The 16,937-nt window shown below is 46.9% G+C and overlaps 1 protein-coding gene across 1 annotated transcript in view; it reads right to left on the bottom strand.

Moving 5' to 3' along the window:
• The window catches only part of COL22A1 (collagen type XXII alpha 1 chain), a 298,462-nt gene that overhangs the window by 228,215 nt on the left and 53,310 nt on the right, over positions 1–16,937 (bottom strand). Inside the window, exons 5-8 of the mRNA XM_050800296.1 lie at positions 14,876–14,999; positions 10,342–10,617; positions 1,930–2,010; positions 800–922 (exon numbers count right to left, since the gene is read on the bottom strand). Of these exons, the coding sequence (XP_050656253.1) occupies positions 800–922; positions 1,930–2,010; positions 10,342–10,617; positions 14,876–14,999 (604 nt within the window). The remainder of the gene's footprint in view (positions 1–799; positions 923–1,929; positions 2,011–10,341; positions 10,618–14,875; positions 15,000–16,937) is intronic.

Genomic DNA, 16,937 nt, shown 5'->3' with positions numbered 1-16,937 from the left:
CTTCGCGGAGGCTTTCCCCAGCACAGTGCTACTTGGCGTCCGCCTTTTGTAAATCTTTCTGTTCCTTCTCCTCAAATGCAGAAGAACTTTTTTTCCCCTTATCAAGGGTGACCGTCTACAGAAAAACAAAACAAATCACAGCCCTGGGCATACCGTGAGATATTTATTCTAGTCTCAGTCCATTCGAGGATAGTCATGGTGGTGTTCACAGAAATGCACCACTTTTTAAAAATAGAAACACATAGATAAAACTAAAACTATATATGTGTGTATTTATACACACACACACTTATATATACACATATACATACACACACATATATACACACACATACATACACACATATACACACACATATATATATATGTGTATATATATGTATGAATGATAGTGAATGGCTAATCAAAGAAAACACTGAGAAGAGAGGAATGAGGGTGTGCTCTTGCAAAGCACACAGAAATTCTCACTCACTGTCTTCTTCTGAGTCTTATTCTCAAACAGCATCTCATTTGATTCAGTCACCCCAAGTGGAGATCATAAAGGAGTAACCTGGGAAGCCTGGGGAATGTACATTCTACTTCTAGAAAGCGTTCATCAGGGCCTGGTGTGCAGATCTCCCCTTCCAGTGTGCACAAAAATCAAGAAGCAAGAGCTCCAAGGCACAACACAGGGTGCTGAGAGCTGATAGCCATGGGCCTCCCAGTGCCCCCCTGCCCTGGCAGGTCACGTGCATGATGGTAAACTCCCACTACACCACCCAGGGGTGGACTGGGGCTGAGGGTGGACTGCAGACAATACCTTCTCTCCAGCTGGGCAGGAGCAGTTGATGGTCTTCAAAAACCCAATCTGTTCACTGCCTGGGGTGGGAGGCCGCTGGGGTGGGGGTGGAGGTGGAGGCTCTGTCACCACAGTCACCTGGCACTGGAAGGAAAGCCCAGGAGGTCAGAACCTGGCTCTTCACTCAGCAGGCACTCCCTGGCAGAAGTACAGTGTCGGGTGCTTCCTCGGAACCAGGCAGGCAAAGGTTGAGAAAACGCTAAGGATGTCTCTCCCGAGACCTTGGGGCAGAAGGCCTGGCCAGCCCGGGCTCAGCCATTTCACTGGCTGGCCCAGCAACCTGGGGGAACTGCCCACGGTCTCGCACCTCACAAGTGCTCAACATTTCTTGCTGTCCTTATTCTCACCTCCTCCTTTTCCTTCTTCATCCCATTCTCTTCTTCCCTCACCCTCTAACTCCACAACCAGGTCCATCTGGCTCCACAATCCCAGCACCTGCTGTCTACCTGCACACCACAGGAGCCCTGAGCCGGGTGCGCTGGCTGAGTTGGAACTGGGTCCTGGGGGTGAGGTTAACCAGGCATTGCATGGATCTCACCCTGCAGCCCGGAAAGTAGCCTCCATTATTATTCCCGTCTTTCAAGCAAGCCTTGTGACCAGGACTTGGCAAAGAGGGTTGGAAAGGGAGAGGCCTAAAACAGGGCAGGGACTGAGGTCTCAGAATAGAGCAGAGCCTGCACAGAGGGGTTGAAGGGGCAAACCCTGGTCTCTTGGGCCATCCATGTCCTGACCTCCCCATCTTGCGGACCAGCCCAGGGCACTGTGGCCTCTGGGCACTGGTGGCCCGGACTGTCATCCCCTCCCTAGAAACACCTCCCAGCCCCTGCCTCCCACATCCCCTAGAGCAAGGCTTCATGACTCAGCTAGCAGCACTGGGGTTACACTGACTAAGGCACAAACAACAGTAGCCCCAGAGGAACCTGCATGGCTTGGCTCCCCCAACCCACACCATAAGCTCCCCCTCAGGCCATATTCTGATGGTGGATGTGTCCCTGACCCCCGACCACCCATCCCTAAGCTCTGGACTCCCCTTCCCTCTGGAGGCCACACACCCATTTCCTCCCATCCTCCCTGTGTGAGAGTCTGCTCACCGGACCCGAGGGGATATCACAACAAGTCTCCAGTTCTGCATGTCTCGAGTCACAATAGATCACAATCCGCTGTAGGTCAAACTGGAAAGGAAAAAGGAGAGAGGATAAGTTTTAGGGACTTTGGAACCCAGAAACCTCCATGGTTACAGACAGGCTCTGCCCTGGTATCTGGTTCCACTTCCTTTTCGTGGTCTTCCTGAACCCACCACTGGGCCACTCCTACCCTGGGCTCCACCCTGGATTTTCACAAGGAGCTAAGCATCATCTGCTCACACCCCTGATCTGGCTTGGCTGTGTCCCCACCCAAATCTCATCTTGAATTGTAGCTCCCATAATTCCCATGTGTTTCAGGAGGGACCCGGTGGGAGATAATTGAATCATGGAGAGGGTTTCCCCCATACTGTTCTCATGGTAGTGAATAAGTGTCATGAGAGCTGATGGTTTAATAAGGGGTTCTCCCTTTTGCTTGGCTCTCATTCTCTCTTGACTGCCACCAAGTAAGATGTCCCTTGCTCTTCTGCCATGATTGTGAGGCTTCCCCAGCCATATGGAACCATGAGTCAATTAAATCTCCTTCCTTTATAAATTACCCAGTCATGGGTATGTCTTTATTAGCAGTGTGAGAACAAACTAATACAACCCCTTCCTTCTATAAGGGAGAGCCCCCGCCTTGCAAGGGGCTTCAGGACACATGGTAAAGTCCAGTGTTTCTTTCTACGCTGAAGGTGCTATGGCCTCTGCCCTCCGCTCTGCACACAGGGCACACCATCATCCTCTCTCCATGTCACCAGCACTGCATTGAACAAGACCCTTAATGATGCCATTGCAAAGGCCTCCAGGTTCCACGTAGCCCTATTTTCAGCCTCTCCAGTCATTTCCACAGTTGTTTCAGTGAATTTTTAAAATAAAAACTTACTTCTATCACTACCTTTAATATGACAGCCCCTTAAACTTTAAGACATAACACATAAAAAAACTAAAATTTAAAGGGACTGTGGTGCTAAAACATCCACATGCTTGAACACATTCACACACACAGAGTCTACAGACAAAGCCCAGGTCCTTTCTAGGACACCCCACCTCCCAGGGCCTGACTCTGCCTGGTTCCCCAGGTGTCCCTCTCTTCACTCTGCACTTGAACTCTGCAGCATCTAACTGCACAACAAACCACACCTGCACATTCACACCTTGGCACGTGGTGCCCATTCTAGGAAAGCCCTTGAGCAATGAGAAATCTCCCAGTCACCACCCAGATCCATACCCAGGCATCCCCTTTTGCGGCTGTTTTTTCAAATACGTCCACAGATTGGGAATTTAATTCCCCTCCCCTGGTGTGAAGTGATGGCATGTCACTTCCGAGATCAGGTCATAAGAAGATTGGCTGATGTCTTTAGTGTGTTCTTCTCTTCCTGTTTGTCCCTCTCTCTCTCATCACTCACCATGGGGCACAGAAGCTAGCATGTTGTGAGCTACTCAGTGGACAGGCACAGGTGGAAAGGAATTAGGGTGGCTGCAAACATTAACTAGCAAGGAACTGAGGTCCTCCATTCAACAGCTCATAGGAAGCTTCCAACAGCCCCCTAGTGAGCTTGGAGGTGGCTTTTCAGCCTTATTTGAGCTTTGAGATGACAGCAGCTTGAGGGCAGCACAGTGAAAGACCCTGAGTGAACCACTCAGCTAAGCCACTCTCAGATTCCTGATCCACAGAATCTATAAGACAGTACATGTGTGTTGTTTTAACCTGCTTTTGCTGGGGAAATGGGATAACTTGTTACACAGCCACAGGTGTAACTGATACACCTCCCTCTATAGCCAAGAATCCATCAGGCCCTCTTCTCTGCCATATGTGCACCTTGCATGATATGGTTTGGCTGTGTCCCCACCCAAATCTCACCTTGAATTGTAATAATCCGCATGTGTCAAGGGTGGGGCCAGGTGGAGATACTTGAATCTTGGGAGCAGTTTCCCCCATACTGTTCTCACTGTAGTGAATAAGTGTCATGAGAGCTGATGGTTTTATAAATGGGAGCTCCCTTGCACATGCTCTCTTGCCTGCTGCCATGTAAGACGTGACTTTGCTCCTCATTCACCTTCCACCATGATTGTGAAGCCTCCCCAGCCATGTGGAACTGAGTCAATTAAACCTCTTGCCTTTATAAATTACCCAGTCTTGGGTATGTCTTTATTAGCAGCATAAGAACAGACTAATACATTGCACAGACAGCTAACATCAGACACAGCAGACTGCAGGATAATTAGACATCTGTATATCCCTCTTCCTTCCAGGCTCCAGGACTTCTGAGAGCAAGGACAAAATCCCAGGCAGTGCTGCCTTCTCAAGCACGAAGCTGAACTCTTGCTAATGTATCAGAGCTGTGGACAATCTCTTGCTCTCCCCAGGCCCTGCAGGACATGGTTCAAGCTCACCCCTAGTCTGCCATGCTCACTGCTCCCTTTCATTCAGCTATACTGGTTTCCTCCTGCCACCCCTCCTGCACTGGTTCCTCAGCCACCTGTCCACACCCAGGTCCTCCCTGTCACTCTAGCACATTCTGAACATGGTCCTAACAGCACTTCCCACAATGCATGATGGTGTCTGTTTCTTAGGTCACTTTTTTAAACATCCCTAATAGAACATAGACCATGAGGGCAAGGCTCTCCTGTCCTTCACTACAGCAGTCCCTGACTCATAAAAGTGCCATAGAATCGATGGCTGGGTGGACGAGTGGATGAATGGATGGGCGTTCATCAAATGGAGCTTGAGCTCAGTCAGTGGAGGGGGGAACACTTATTGCATTGAACACTGATGTGAAGCGCCCTGGACTTGCCCCTCCCCTGGTCCCTTCTCAGGCCCATGTTTGCCTCAGGAGTCCCCCTGCACACTGAAGTGCCCCTTGAAGTATAGCCACTCACCCCACTGACTTTGTTCAGCAGAAACAATAACAATACCATTCATCCGTCTGTTTTATTTCCTGTAGAGACACCAGCCCAGAAACAAGACAAAATGACAGAATGAAAAACTGTGGTTTTGAACAAAGCCTACTTTCAAAGACAGCCCTGCTTTCTTCATTATCAAACATACTCGCAGCAGCTGGGCTTGCCTGGCAAGGCTGCAGGGACAGGGAAGGAGAAGGAGGAGGCAGGAGGCAGGTGGCAGGCCAGGGACAGAGCATGCTGGCTTGGGATCTGGGACAGAGGCGTTCTCAGGTGGGGTGAGAGGTCCTCTGAGCCAAGAGGGGCCCCTTTCCAATTGCCTGAAATCCCAGCATCACCCCAGCCACTCAGTCCTTCTCTCCCTTTCCTCCCTGCTCCACACCCTGGGATTTTACCTCCTGACACCACTGTGCTCCCCCACTCCTGTCTGGAAGTGCTGCTCAGGTTTCTGCCCTCGGCAATTATGGGTTGAACTGCTGCATGGGTCTGCTTGGCTCCCTGGATCCCAGCTTCCTTCCATGTCCTACCCATCAGCAGCTTAGAGACCCTTTGCTGGCTGCAGTGTGGAAACCTATTAGGGAGCAGAGACAGCTGGAAGGCTGCATTCAGCATGACCCAGTCTGAGTCTCGCTCTACTTTTCTCATATCAGCTGGTCAAGTCAGGAAAACTGAACCTCAGTTTTCCTTTCTGTAAGATGGACTCACAGAGCTGTGGTGGGGACCAAGGGAAACAGAGCCCATGACAGCACAGTGTCAGTCACAGATGAAGCTTCAGTGCAGGATGCGTAGGATGCCCCAAACCATGTGGCTACAAGTATCACAGATGATGATTCTGGAAGATTTACTAAGAGATAGAGATGTATTGATTCTCTTGTATATTTTCCTGATACTTGGTTTTAACATAAAAATGCAGCATGGAACAGTCAATGGGTGTAATATCCCCATGGACACTCTTCATTATTCTCTATTGCCTCTAACCCAGCAGAGAACTCCCCATGTGCCAAGCATTGTTACATGCTGTGTTTACATACTAGTGATCTCACTCAATTCTCACAGCAGCTCTGACAGATGTGAGTCCACTGTCTCCTGTCTATAGATGAAAAAGTGAAGATGCAGAGAGCTGAGGCCACTGGCCTGAGTGTTTTAGTCTAGTTTAGTAGACCTAGAAACGTCTATTCAAGAAGTAGCATCTTTATTTAATTTGAGAGCACTGGTAGCAGAGCTGGAAAGTGAGTTAGGGAAAGGAAGTTAGCCAGTAAAGGGCTGTTATCAAGGGAGTTACCACTGTGAGCATCTGCAGTTTACATGTGTTGGGGAACTCTGGAGCCCATCAAGAATATGTGACTCAGAGTTAGGGTGCCAAGAGGTGAGGGAGCTGGGGTATTGATACTCCAACTGCCACCAGTCCTTGGCGGAGGGCTGCTCTCAGGGGTGTTGATGCCTGCTTGATAATGGATAGCACTCTCTCTGGCAGAGAAGGAAAGCCCTCAGGCAAGACAGGTGCAGGCAGTTGGCAGCACAGCTGTTATGCACTGAAATGATGAGGACTCAGGGGAATGTAGGTGGGGAACCAACCATTTCTGCTACACTAGGTTGTTGTATGTGGTGGGGATGTGTCCAGAAGGAAACTCAGGTCTGATTTCCAATCCCCTGCTTGGGGTAGACCATATAATACAAATGGGTACTTTGGAGAGTACCAGGAAGCTAATCCTCTTCCTGTTTTCAAAACCTGACACCACCACCATGATAATGTGATGAAGATGGTGGTGATGATGTTCACGATGACTAGTATTTATTGAAAGCTGGCAGTACTCCAGGAAGTTTTATAAGCACTTCATATATGATACAGCATTTAATCACACAACAACCCTGTGGAGGGAGTGCTCATTTTTCTCATGTTACAGCTGAGGAAACAGCATCAGAGAGGCTATAGGGGAGCTTGGACTCCAAAACAATTTTGTTTAACTCAAAGGCTAGGACAGGCAGTTTTAGGGAAGTGGGGCTATGTGCTAAAGTTGGCTCTTGTTTTTAGGAGACTTTTAACTCAAATATAGTCTCCCACTACTTCAAATAGAAATACAGTGGAAATCTCATTGTTGGATGTTTGGAACTGGAGTTAGAAGGATCTAATCTTGCTCTGTATCTTTGGACATGTTCGTTATTCCCTCTGAGCTTCCGTATCCTTGTCTGTTGAGTAAATGAGGGGCTGGATAAGATGCTCTCTGGGTTCCTTACAGCTCAGAGGGTATCTGTTTCAGGGACTGTTATTCAGGGCTGACAGCAGAACCATGGAGTTCACAGAGCCAGAGTCCTAGCCTGGCTGCCCAAGGCAGGGAACTTAAGCAAGTCACCTGATACTTTTGAGGTGGAATCTCCCCACCTATAAAATGTGAGGAGCATCCACTCCCCTGGCCTGAATTTAGGATTAAGAGGGGTTGTGTTTGTGACCGTGATGTACACTCTGAGGGAGATAATAGTGATCCTTATTGTGTTATGAATACCCCATAGCTCCATCTTGTCCAGTCCTTTGATGTCTGTTATCTTAGGCAGGGAGAGGTTTGCAAATGGACCTGGAAGACAGGCTGTGTGAGTGGAAACCCTAACTGCCATTTGTTGGCTCTGTGATCTCAGAAGAGTGTTCAAAATCTCCAGGAGAGTCTCCATCTGTGAAATGAGGATGTCCACTCTATCTACTTTCTAAAGTTGTAAAGATTTTGGTCAGAAATGGGGTAAAGGGGCACTTGAGTGCAATGCCTGGCACAGAGTCTCTGCACAAGTAGCTAGAATTAGTAGCAGACTGCATAATGATTTTTATAGCTTTACTTTGATTTTACTATTTTTTGCTTAATTTGGTTCCACATCTATTATTTCATCCCTCAGCAACTGCACATAAAAACAAACAGGGTGTGATTCCCATTTCAGAGATTAAACAAACTAGCAGATAAATAAAGCCTGGAAAACATGAACAGTGTGTGACATGGGCGATGGTGTTGCAGCTGGCTGGCAGGGCTGGCACGTGAGCTGCAGTTTGCGTGTGTCTGTCCTTCCCACATCTGCAAGCCCCAATCTCTCCTCTCCCCACTACCTCTGACCAGCTCATTCTCAGCTTAAGTTTTAAAAATCGGTATGCACAGGGTTGTTGATGACTGATCGTTCTGTTAACAAAGCAAGTTATAACAAAGTCTATAAACTTGTTTACAATGCCTTTTGCTGGACTGCCACTTCCTAAAATTTTATGTATCCCAACTTACTCATTGTTTCTTATGGTTTATGTTTGACATACCAGGAAACAATTTTGCAACATGTATAACAAATAAGCAATGAGTATACAAAATATGAAAAGATTATCTAGAAATCATTCAGTAAAGAAAACTAGCATAGTAGTAAAACAGGCAAAGGAGATGGCCTAGCACCACCAAAGGGGGACGTGGGAACCATCAGAAAACATAGGGAAGGATTTCCAGTCTCAACAGTAATCAGGTAAATGCGGATGAAAACCACAACGCAAGGCCGGGTGCGGTGGGTCACGCCTGTAATCCCAGCACTTTGTGGGGCTGAGGCGGGCGGATCACAAGGTCCGGAGTTCGAGACCAGCCTGACCAACATGGTGAAACCCCGTCTCTACTAAAAATACAAAAATTAGCCGGGCATGGTGGCGTGCACCTTGTAATCCCAGCTACTCAGGGGGCTGAGGGAGGAGAATCGCTTGAACCTGGGAGGCAAAGGTTGCAGTGAGCCGAGATCGCGCCACTGCATTCCAGCCGGAGGGACAGAGTGAGACTCCGTCTCAAAAAAAAAAAAAAAACAAAAAAAAAAAAAGAAAACCATACTATAACCCTGTATGCCCAGCAGACTGACAAAACAACAACAAAACATTATACACATATCATTTATATATGATGTACCCTTATATAGATATATATAGCTCTCTATATAGATCTATATATAATGTTTATATATATTTATATATTACATATAGTTATATATAATGGTATATTATATATAATTATATAGATATAGATTAAATAAACATTATTTATATAATTTATATCTATAATGTATGTATATATTTATATAATGTTTAATGTTTATATGTTGTATACATACAACATACATACACACATATAAAGGTCACTTTCTAGAGCAATTTGAAATACGTGGGAAGGTTAAAAATTGTGTACCCCAGAGCCCAGTCATTAAACTTGAGGGTACATACCTCCAAGAAATGCTCTCAATTCATCTATATCTCAAGCTTAAAGGGCAGGTGTTGCTCACATTTTCCTCATAAGTAAAGTGCATGGAGATGTACCCCCCTTTTCAAAGTCCAAGGCTTGCTAATTACGATAGTGGTACATTAGAAACTATCTAAATACCACTAACAGGATAATGAATGATTTATGAATGAATATATAACAAAGTATTATGCATTAGCTAAAAAAAAATAAAAGCTTAGACACATGATTCTGAGTAAAGAAAACAAAAAAAGCCAGAAGTAGTCCATTATTTACATAAACTTCCAAGAATCTAACCTATGCCTAATGGTACTATATTTGCTTATGCTTATGTATACGTGGACACATAAAATGGTTTTGGAAAAAGCTTTCCCCACATCATGTTTCCTGTTATTTCGCAGGCAGTGGGGGATGCTCTTGGGCATGGGAGCTAAGGTTGACTTCAGCTTGAAGACAGAACATGTGGATCACTGTGCAAGGTGTCTGTGTGTATTGTATTATGTACATACTTCTGGTGTATGCATCTCTGTGGCTACAGATGTGGGTATTTCTTGAGGGAAGAAAGAAAACTTAAAGGAATGAAAAAACAGAAGAGAAATGAAGTAAGGAGGGAAGAAAAAAAATAAAAGAAGGAAAGAACATTGATTCAGGATGGAAGGATAAATGTTCAGTTATTACCAGTTGTTATCCCTAGTTGGTGCAATGAGGATGATTGTTGTTTATTTTCCACATATTTTCCAATTCTTTTTTACAATCAAGGAAGAAAGAAAAAATCTGTATTTAAATTATCCAGAAACTATTATATATCTATCCACCTACCTGCATATATATATTCATATACATATGCACATATGTGTGTGTGTGTGTGTGATCTTTGCAGACCTAGGAGCTACCTTTCTCTAAAATTATTTATGCAGCCAGAGCCACGTCAGTCTTGCTCTCTTTTGTGGATACTGGTGTCCCCAGTGCTGAGCACAGTGCCTGGCACATCGTAGGTGCTCAATGTATATGTGATGAATGATTGATGGAATGGCTGAATAACTGAATGAATTAATACATGGGTGATGGTGAATTGGGGTTCCAATATGGCAGCTTTCTGAGTCAGAGTCTTTCCTTCTAAGACGGTCCAAGGTGATGGTTTGTTACACAGTTCATGTAGGTGTGGAGAACACTGAGGGCAGTTAGCTCCCAAGGCTTCTCCCCAGTGGCCTGGAACCTGAGCTGCGGAATGCCCCCTGGTACTCACGTCGATGGGCACACTGTCGTAGAGGCGCTTGCCAATCACAGTCTTGCCCTGGATGTCAATGTTCTCCCGCTCCTCGATGGGTAGTGTCTGCACCAGCGCACAGTCGATGTACAGGGAGACGTTCTGGGCCTGGATGCTCAGGGCGATCTTGTGCCAGTCCCGGTCAAAGAGGTCATTGACCCGGGAACCTCGGAAGACCACCCTGACAGCATCTTTCATGGCACCCACAGCGTTGTACTCGACTGCCTTGTTTTCACCATCCAGCCGGATGGAGACCTGGGGAGGAAAGGACCAGAGACTCCTTGAGTTTCTTGGGGCCAAGGGAAAAGAAGAGAATGGGAAAAGGGAGTTTAGAGTCAGACCTGGCAATCCTGCATCAGATCCTGGCTGTGACTTACCAGCTGGTCACCTGCCATCTGACTTTGGACTAATTCCTTCACACCTCTGAGCCTCGGGTTCCTCCTTACACAATGGTGTTAATGATGTCTACCTTGCAGGCTATTCTAAACCTGGTATTAAATGGAATGATTGCACTCATACTTTAATGCAGGGGTCACAGCCTCAACTGTCTGGAAGGGCTATGTGGGTAAGAGAGCTTTGGTGAGACTCCAAGACAATTGGTGCACAGAGGGGCTTGAGTTGTAAGACCAGCCAGAAATCCTAACTAGTTTCAGTGTCTTAAAACCCTGGGCTGGTTAAACCAAACACATCTTCTGGCCTGATCTGTTAAACTACACTGTCTCTCATTTGAAGATAAAGCTGGAGCGCCTGTAAAATAATGTTTCTTGATGGTAGGAGTCTGATCTCTCTGGGTCATTGGGGTAGCCTTTGCTAAATGCACAGGTATTTTGCAATGGGCAAATTCTGGAGAAGGTTTTACTGTTTTACTTCTGATTGGGTTTTTTTTTTTTTTTTTTTTTTTTTTTGATGTTGGTTTTTGTTTTGTTTTGTTTTGTTGAGATGGAGTCTTACTCTGTTGCCCAGGCTGGAGTGCAGTGGTATGATCTCAGCTCACTGCAACCTCTGCCTCCCAGATTCAAGCAATTCTCCTGCTTCAGCCTCCCGAGTAGCTGAGATTACAGGTGTGCACCACCACACTCAGCTAATTTTTGTGATTTTAGTAGAGACAGGGTTTCACCATTTTGGCCAGGCTGGTCTCAAACTCCTGACCTCAAATGATTTGCCCGCCTTGGCCTCCTAAAGTGCTGGGATTACTGGCATGAGCCACCGCACCTGATTGTGTCTGATTGCTTTTTAATAACGAATAAGTGAGTATGTTCTCATCCATGTACTCATTTTGTCATCCCTCCAGAATATTCATCAAACATCCTGGGCGCCCAGCAGGCAACACGCCGGGTGTCAGGAACACAATAGTGGGCAAGAGATACACAATCAGTGCACAAAAGTATGAACAGAATAGAAGGCACAGAACATGAGTATCCACTGAGCGAATGAAAGAATGAGTATTTCCTTGTTCCATCTCTGCAAGGTTAGTCTTCATCTGCCCTAATATTCATGTTTTGCCCCTTCCCTGTGGCTCCCTGCTCCCAGGATCTGACCTTTTAGGACTTCTTCATCTTGGCTCCTGGGCCCTTTGGCTTCTACTTGAGCTTGGCCCATGGGAAGTCCATTGGAATGGAGACCGAAGAGCGGGAAGAGAGAGAGGTGGGGCATGTATTCCTCCCCCCCCTCCTGGCTTCCCTGTGGCTCCTGAGTGGCTTTGTTTCTCCACGTGCCCCAGTTCTTCGGAAGTATATCCTCCTCTGTGACTCTAGAACTCACCATCTCCTCCCTGTTCCCCTGCCCATCCAGGCCCGGGTGGTAGCTTCCTCCTGTGGCTGATCCTGGAATGCCTTGGCATTTCTTGTTGGTTTCCTTAACCCTTATCCCTTAACTGCATCAGCTCCCTTAACCCCAGTCATTTTGCTACTCAAAAAAAATGAGCACTCGTCAAAAATGTGGGCCCAGTGGGGGCTGTCTCTTGCCAGCCTACCTCTAAACCAATTAATCACTTTTTAGCTGTGTGACTTTAGGTAAGTTATTTAACCTCTCTACAGCTTCCTCATTTGTAAAATGGGACCAATAGTAGGTTCTATTTTCAAAATTAATCTATAACCTGATGGTTTCTCCTAATCTCACTATTACTGCTGGCATTCACATTTGCCTGGATCACTACCATGTTCTCCTAAGTTGTCCTCCTATTTCTGGGCCTGTGCAACTCCACAGAGTCTCTTCTCAAACAAAAAGTCCCTATACTGGCCTATAAGACTTGTTGAAATCCAGTCTCCTTTCACCTCTAGAACCTCATATCTAACTAACCCCAACACACACACACACACACACACACACACACACACACACACAGATATACACACTACTCTGCTCCAACTGTACCGGCCTCCTTGCTGTCCCTTTATCATATCTGGAATGAGTGAATGTCCCTCAGTTTACCCAAATGACAAATGGGGAACATGTCAGCTTTTAAGGGTGGTTGTAAATGGCAAATGAAAGCATGAGCATCTGTATCTATAGATGAACTTCTCTATCTGTAGATCTACAATGACTGACAGAGTGTATGGGCATGCACCGAACACCACTCTGCTCACAGATCATCTTCTTTACAGGTCTTTATCCAGTTTTCCTGTGTCTAGCCAGTATTTCCCCAGGGCATGGAAGTGCGTATCACTGGCACTTCTGGTGATGGGCACCCAACCAAGCCTGGCTTAACAAGGGTAAATTTCCGGGTGCCTCTTCACACCGGAATCTCAGATCTCAAGACAGACTTCATCTCTGCATGGCTCTGCGGTATTTCACCCCATTACTCATTTTGACAGGAGGAGGAGAGGACGCACACATGGCAGACAGGGCACAGACAGCTCTGCAAATGCCATGAAGGAAGAGATCCCAGACTGAGGGGGCGATGCAGGCTCACCCACAAGAATGTCATGGCAGGGGCCCAGTACCACTGCACCAGACCCTGAGAAAATGGAGAAGCAAGACCTGTGCAATTGGAGATGACGTTGGATGGGAATGCAATGGACTTCTCCAGAAAAGTGGCCTCTGGAGAAGAATCTCGACTCCTCCATTCAGCCACCCACACTTACAAAATCAAGCCTCTCAGCAGTTAAGTTTGAAAATGTTTCCGCATCTCAGTATGACCAGGGATGTTATGGAAAAATCATTCAACAGGACTAATTGATCAGGACAGGCTTGGAAGAGAAGCCAGCTAAGCATGTGGTTAAAAACACAGATGTGGGAACCTGAATGACTGGGTTCAAATCTCAACTTCTGCTTTTATTACCTGTCAAAAGGTAAGCAAATTTCTTAGCCTCTCTGTTTCCTCATATTTGGCTCAGTTTCCTCATATCTGTGATGCAAACAGTAGAACATATTCATAGAATTTTATGAAGACTAAATGAATTAGTATTTGTAAAGTCCTCCGAACAATCCCCAGCTCCTACTAAGAGCATGTACACATTGATAAGCAGATGCATCTGAAGTCAGGGCCCAGCCTCAACCTGGGAAGGTGAGCTCACTGTTTAAGAGTATCTTGCCCTCTCTGATGGCAGGCCATGAGTGTGATTGCTGGAGTCCAATTGCTTGAGGATGCTTTTATTTTATTTTAGCCCCTAGCGAAAGTTTAGTCAGTATCTCCCAGCTGAAAGTGAGTAATATCTTCACCCAGTTCATTTTTCTAGGAGAGGAGAAAGAAACGGTTCGTCTACGAACTTGAGAACAAGGGGATTTGGATTTGGCGGAGAACAAATAGTAGTGTTGCTTTTATCTCAGACCAACAGATGGTGTTGAAGGCTTTGAATTTCAGATTTGTCTTTCCTCACCAGACCGTGTGCTGATGGAGAGCTGTCCTACCTTTGTGGGAAGTGAAAGTTGAAACACACCAGAGGTGAATAAAGACAGGACCCAGAGCTTCACTCAGAGGAACACTGAAGGGAACTTCTCATGATGAGATTGTATTATGTCTCAGGCACTGTTCTAGATGCTTTATAGACCATTATTCCATCTGATTCTCCCACCAACTGTTCATGCTAGGTACTCTGTTTTCCATTTTACAGCTAAGAAAACCAAGACTCAGAAAGATAAAGTAACCCATCCCAGGACCCACACCAATAAAGGAGTAGACACGAGACCTGAACCCAGGTCTATGTGACCCTGGGCCAGTGCCCTCCACTGCATCACGAAGCTGGGTCACTCATGCTGCCAATACAGCAGGTGTCACAGGACAGCAGGGCTGGCGCCCATCTCCTTGGCTAGGTCAAGAGTCTCAGAGGACAGGAACTCAGTCTCCTTTACCCCCATTGGAAGGCCTGGTACTATATCATTAGGACAAGAAGCTGGACCTCTTGGGTCTTGTGACATCCCCCCTGCAGGTCCTCTGAGCCTCCATATACCAGGTTCTCGATCTCCCTAGGCCCAGGGATAAGATCCCTGGAGAAAACACGGTGGGTGATGCCAATCCCTGTGAGAGGGAAACAGAAAGCTCAGGACCACTGAGATAAGGTGGTGGTGTCCTTACCTGTGGGATGCCGTACTGGTCGATGACCTGCCAGATATACCAATCTTCCTTCCGAGAGGTTCTCCTGAACCGGAAGGTTGTGACAAAGGCGTATTCATCAGGTAAACCTTGGGGGAACACCTCCCTGGAGAAAAATGGAGACAAACACACCAGGCTTGGCAATGAGAGCAGGGAGCCAGCAAAGTGAGCCCACACAACCCACCAGTGATCAAGCCCTGCCAAGTTGACTTCCTAAATATTTCCACCATCCACCTTCTTGGCCTGCCTTAACTGCTTTCTCCTTAGGTCAGGGCCTCAGTGTGACCTAGACCATCGTCATGGCCCCTGAGGCTCCAGCCTCAGCATCTTCAAATCCATCCCTATGGTACGTCTGCCTCCATCTCTCCACTACCACCATGACTGATGACATCCACAGTAAATGTTAAATGGTCATGCTCCCGGGATCAAATATGGAGAAACTCCCAGCTTCGCTGCTCCCTGCTGTATCCCTCCTCGGCCAGGACAAATGGATATACTTTATCCTGCTGGGTGCCCTGTTCCAGATGCCAGGATGCCACGGTCTGAATGTTTCTGTCTTCCTAAATTCATTATGTTGAAATCTTCACACCAAGGTGATGGTAACAGAAGACGGGGCTTTGGTGGGGGGTGATTAGGTCACGAGGGCAGAAGGCTCATGAATGGGATTTGTGCCCTTAAAAGAGAGACCCCAGAGAGCTTGTTTACCTCTCCCACCATGTGAGAGTGCAGGGAAGGATGGTGTCTATGAGGACCCTGATATTAGACTTCCCAGCCTGCAGAACTGTGAGGAGTAAATGCTGTGTATAAGCCACCCAGCTTAATTTATGGTGCTTTGTCATAGCAGCCAGAATAGACTGGGATGTAGCACATCCTCTTCTCTCCCACAAGGCCCAGGTTCCTGCCTGGCCTGTGGAGCCAGCCCCTCACCTTGGGGAGGCCTCAGCTCCCTGTTGCTCCACCCTCGCCAAGTTCTGGGGCTGCTTTTCCTCTTCCAAATTCAGAAATGAAAATTGTTCATTCCCTTCTGTGGAGGATCAATCCCCCGACCAAGAACCAAGATGCCATCCCTCAGTCCCTCTGTCCTCGGAGCACTGCTCTTCCATCTTCCTCTGTATCATGAACAGGGCACCTGAGCTCCCTCCTGCCTCTTGCATATCAGTACAAAACCCCGCCACCCCCACCAACACACAGCCTCCCCTGACTGCACATCCCCAGTCGGGACCTGAGGAATCTCCCATTTCCTCTCTTTCTTCCTCTCCTTCCCTTCACAACAGAGTTCTGGAAAACGTTGTTGACATCACCCCCTCCTTCTTCATCTCTCCCATCTGCTCGACTCACGGCCACCTGTCTTCCAGCTCTCCAGGCTCCCCACATTTTCTTTGTGAGGTCCCTGGTGAGGAAACACTGACAAATCCCTGTCCCTCAGCACCTACTCGGGTCCCTGCAGCATGGCAGGCACTTCATAAAAGTTGAAGGAATGCAGAACTTTGAAAACTGTCAACAGCCATTTCCATGGAGAAACCTCTCTTTCACCAGAGCTAGTACAGGGCCTGCTTGATCTTCCTGGAGAACACATCCTAGACAACACAGACATAGAAGCTGCCCCATGCCTTGTAGGAGTCTGAGCAGCCTCCCTGGCCCCCACCTACTCGATGGCAGTAGCAACCCCTCACCCAGTTGTGACAACAAAATTGCCTCCAGATACTGCCCAAGGCCCCCTGGGGGTGGGGGTGAAATTTCTCTTAGTTGAGAACCACTGATCTATCCTAGACTTACATCCTATCAAAATAAAGTTTAGCTTACTTTTTCATAGTGTTTCTCAGATTCAATAAAGCACTTACACATAGGATCGCATTTGACATAAGATTCTAGGATTTAATAAAAATACACATCTTTTCAGAGCTTAACACAAGCTCACCACTACTCTTTTCACATATTGCCTAATTTCTTCCTCACGAGAATGTATAAAGAAGGTATTACAGGGGTGAACCCAGGAGGCAGAGCTTGTAGTGAGCCAAGATCACGCCACTGCACTCCAGCCTGG

The sequence above is a fragment of the Macaca thibetana genome, chromosome 8 (genome assembly GCF_024542745.1).
Source record: "Macaca thibetana thibetana isolate TM-01 chromosome 8, ASM2454274v1, whole genome shotgun sequence".
Taxonomy (NCBI): Eukaryota; Metazoa; Chordata; class Mammalia; order Primates; family Cercopithecidae; genus Macaca; species Macaca thibetana.
Note: the sequence above shows the minus strand (reverse complement) of the source record. Positions and strands in the feature narration are given on the sequence as shown.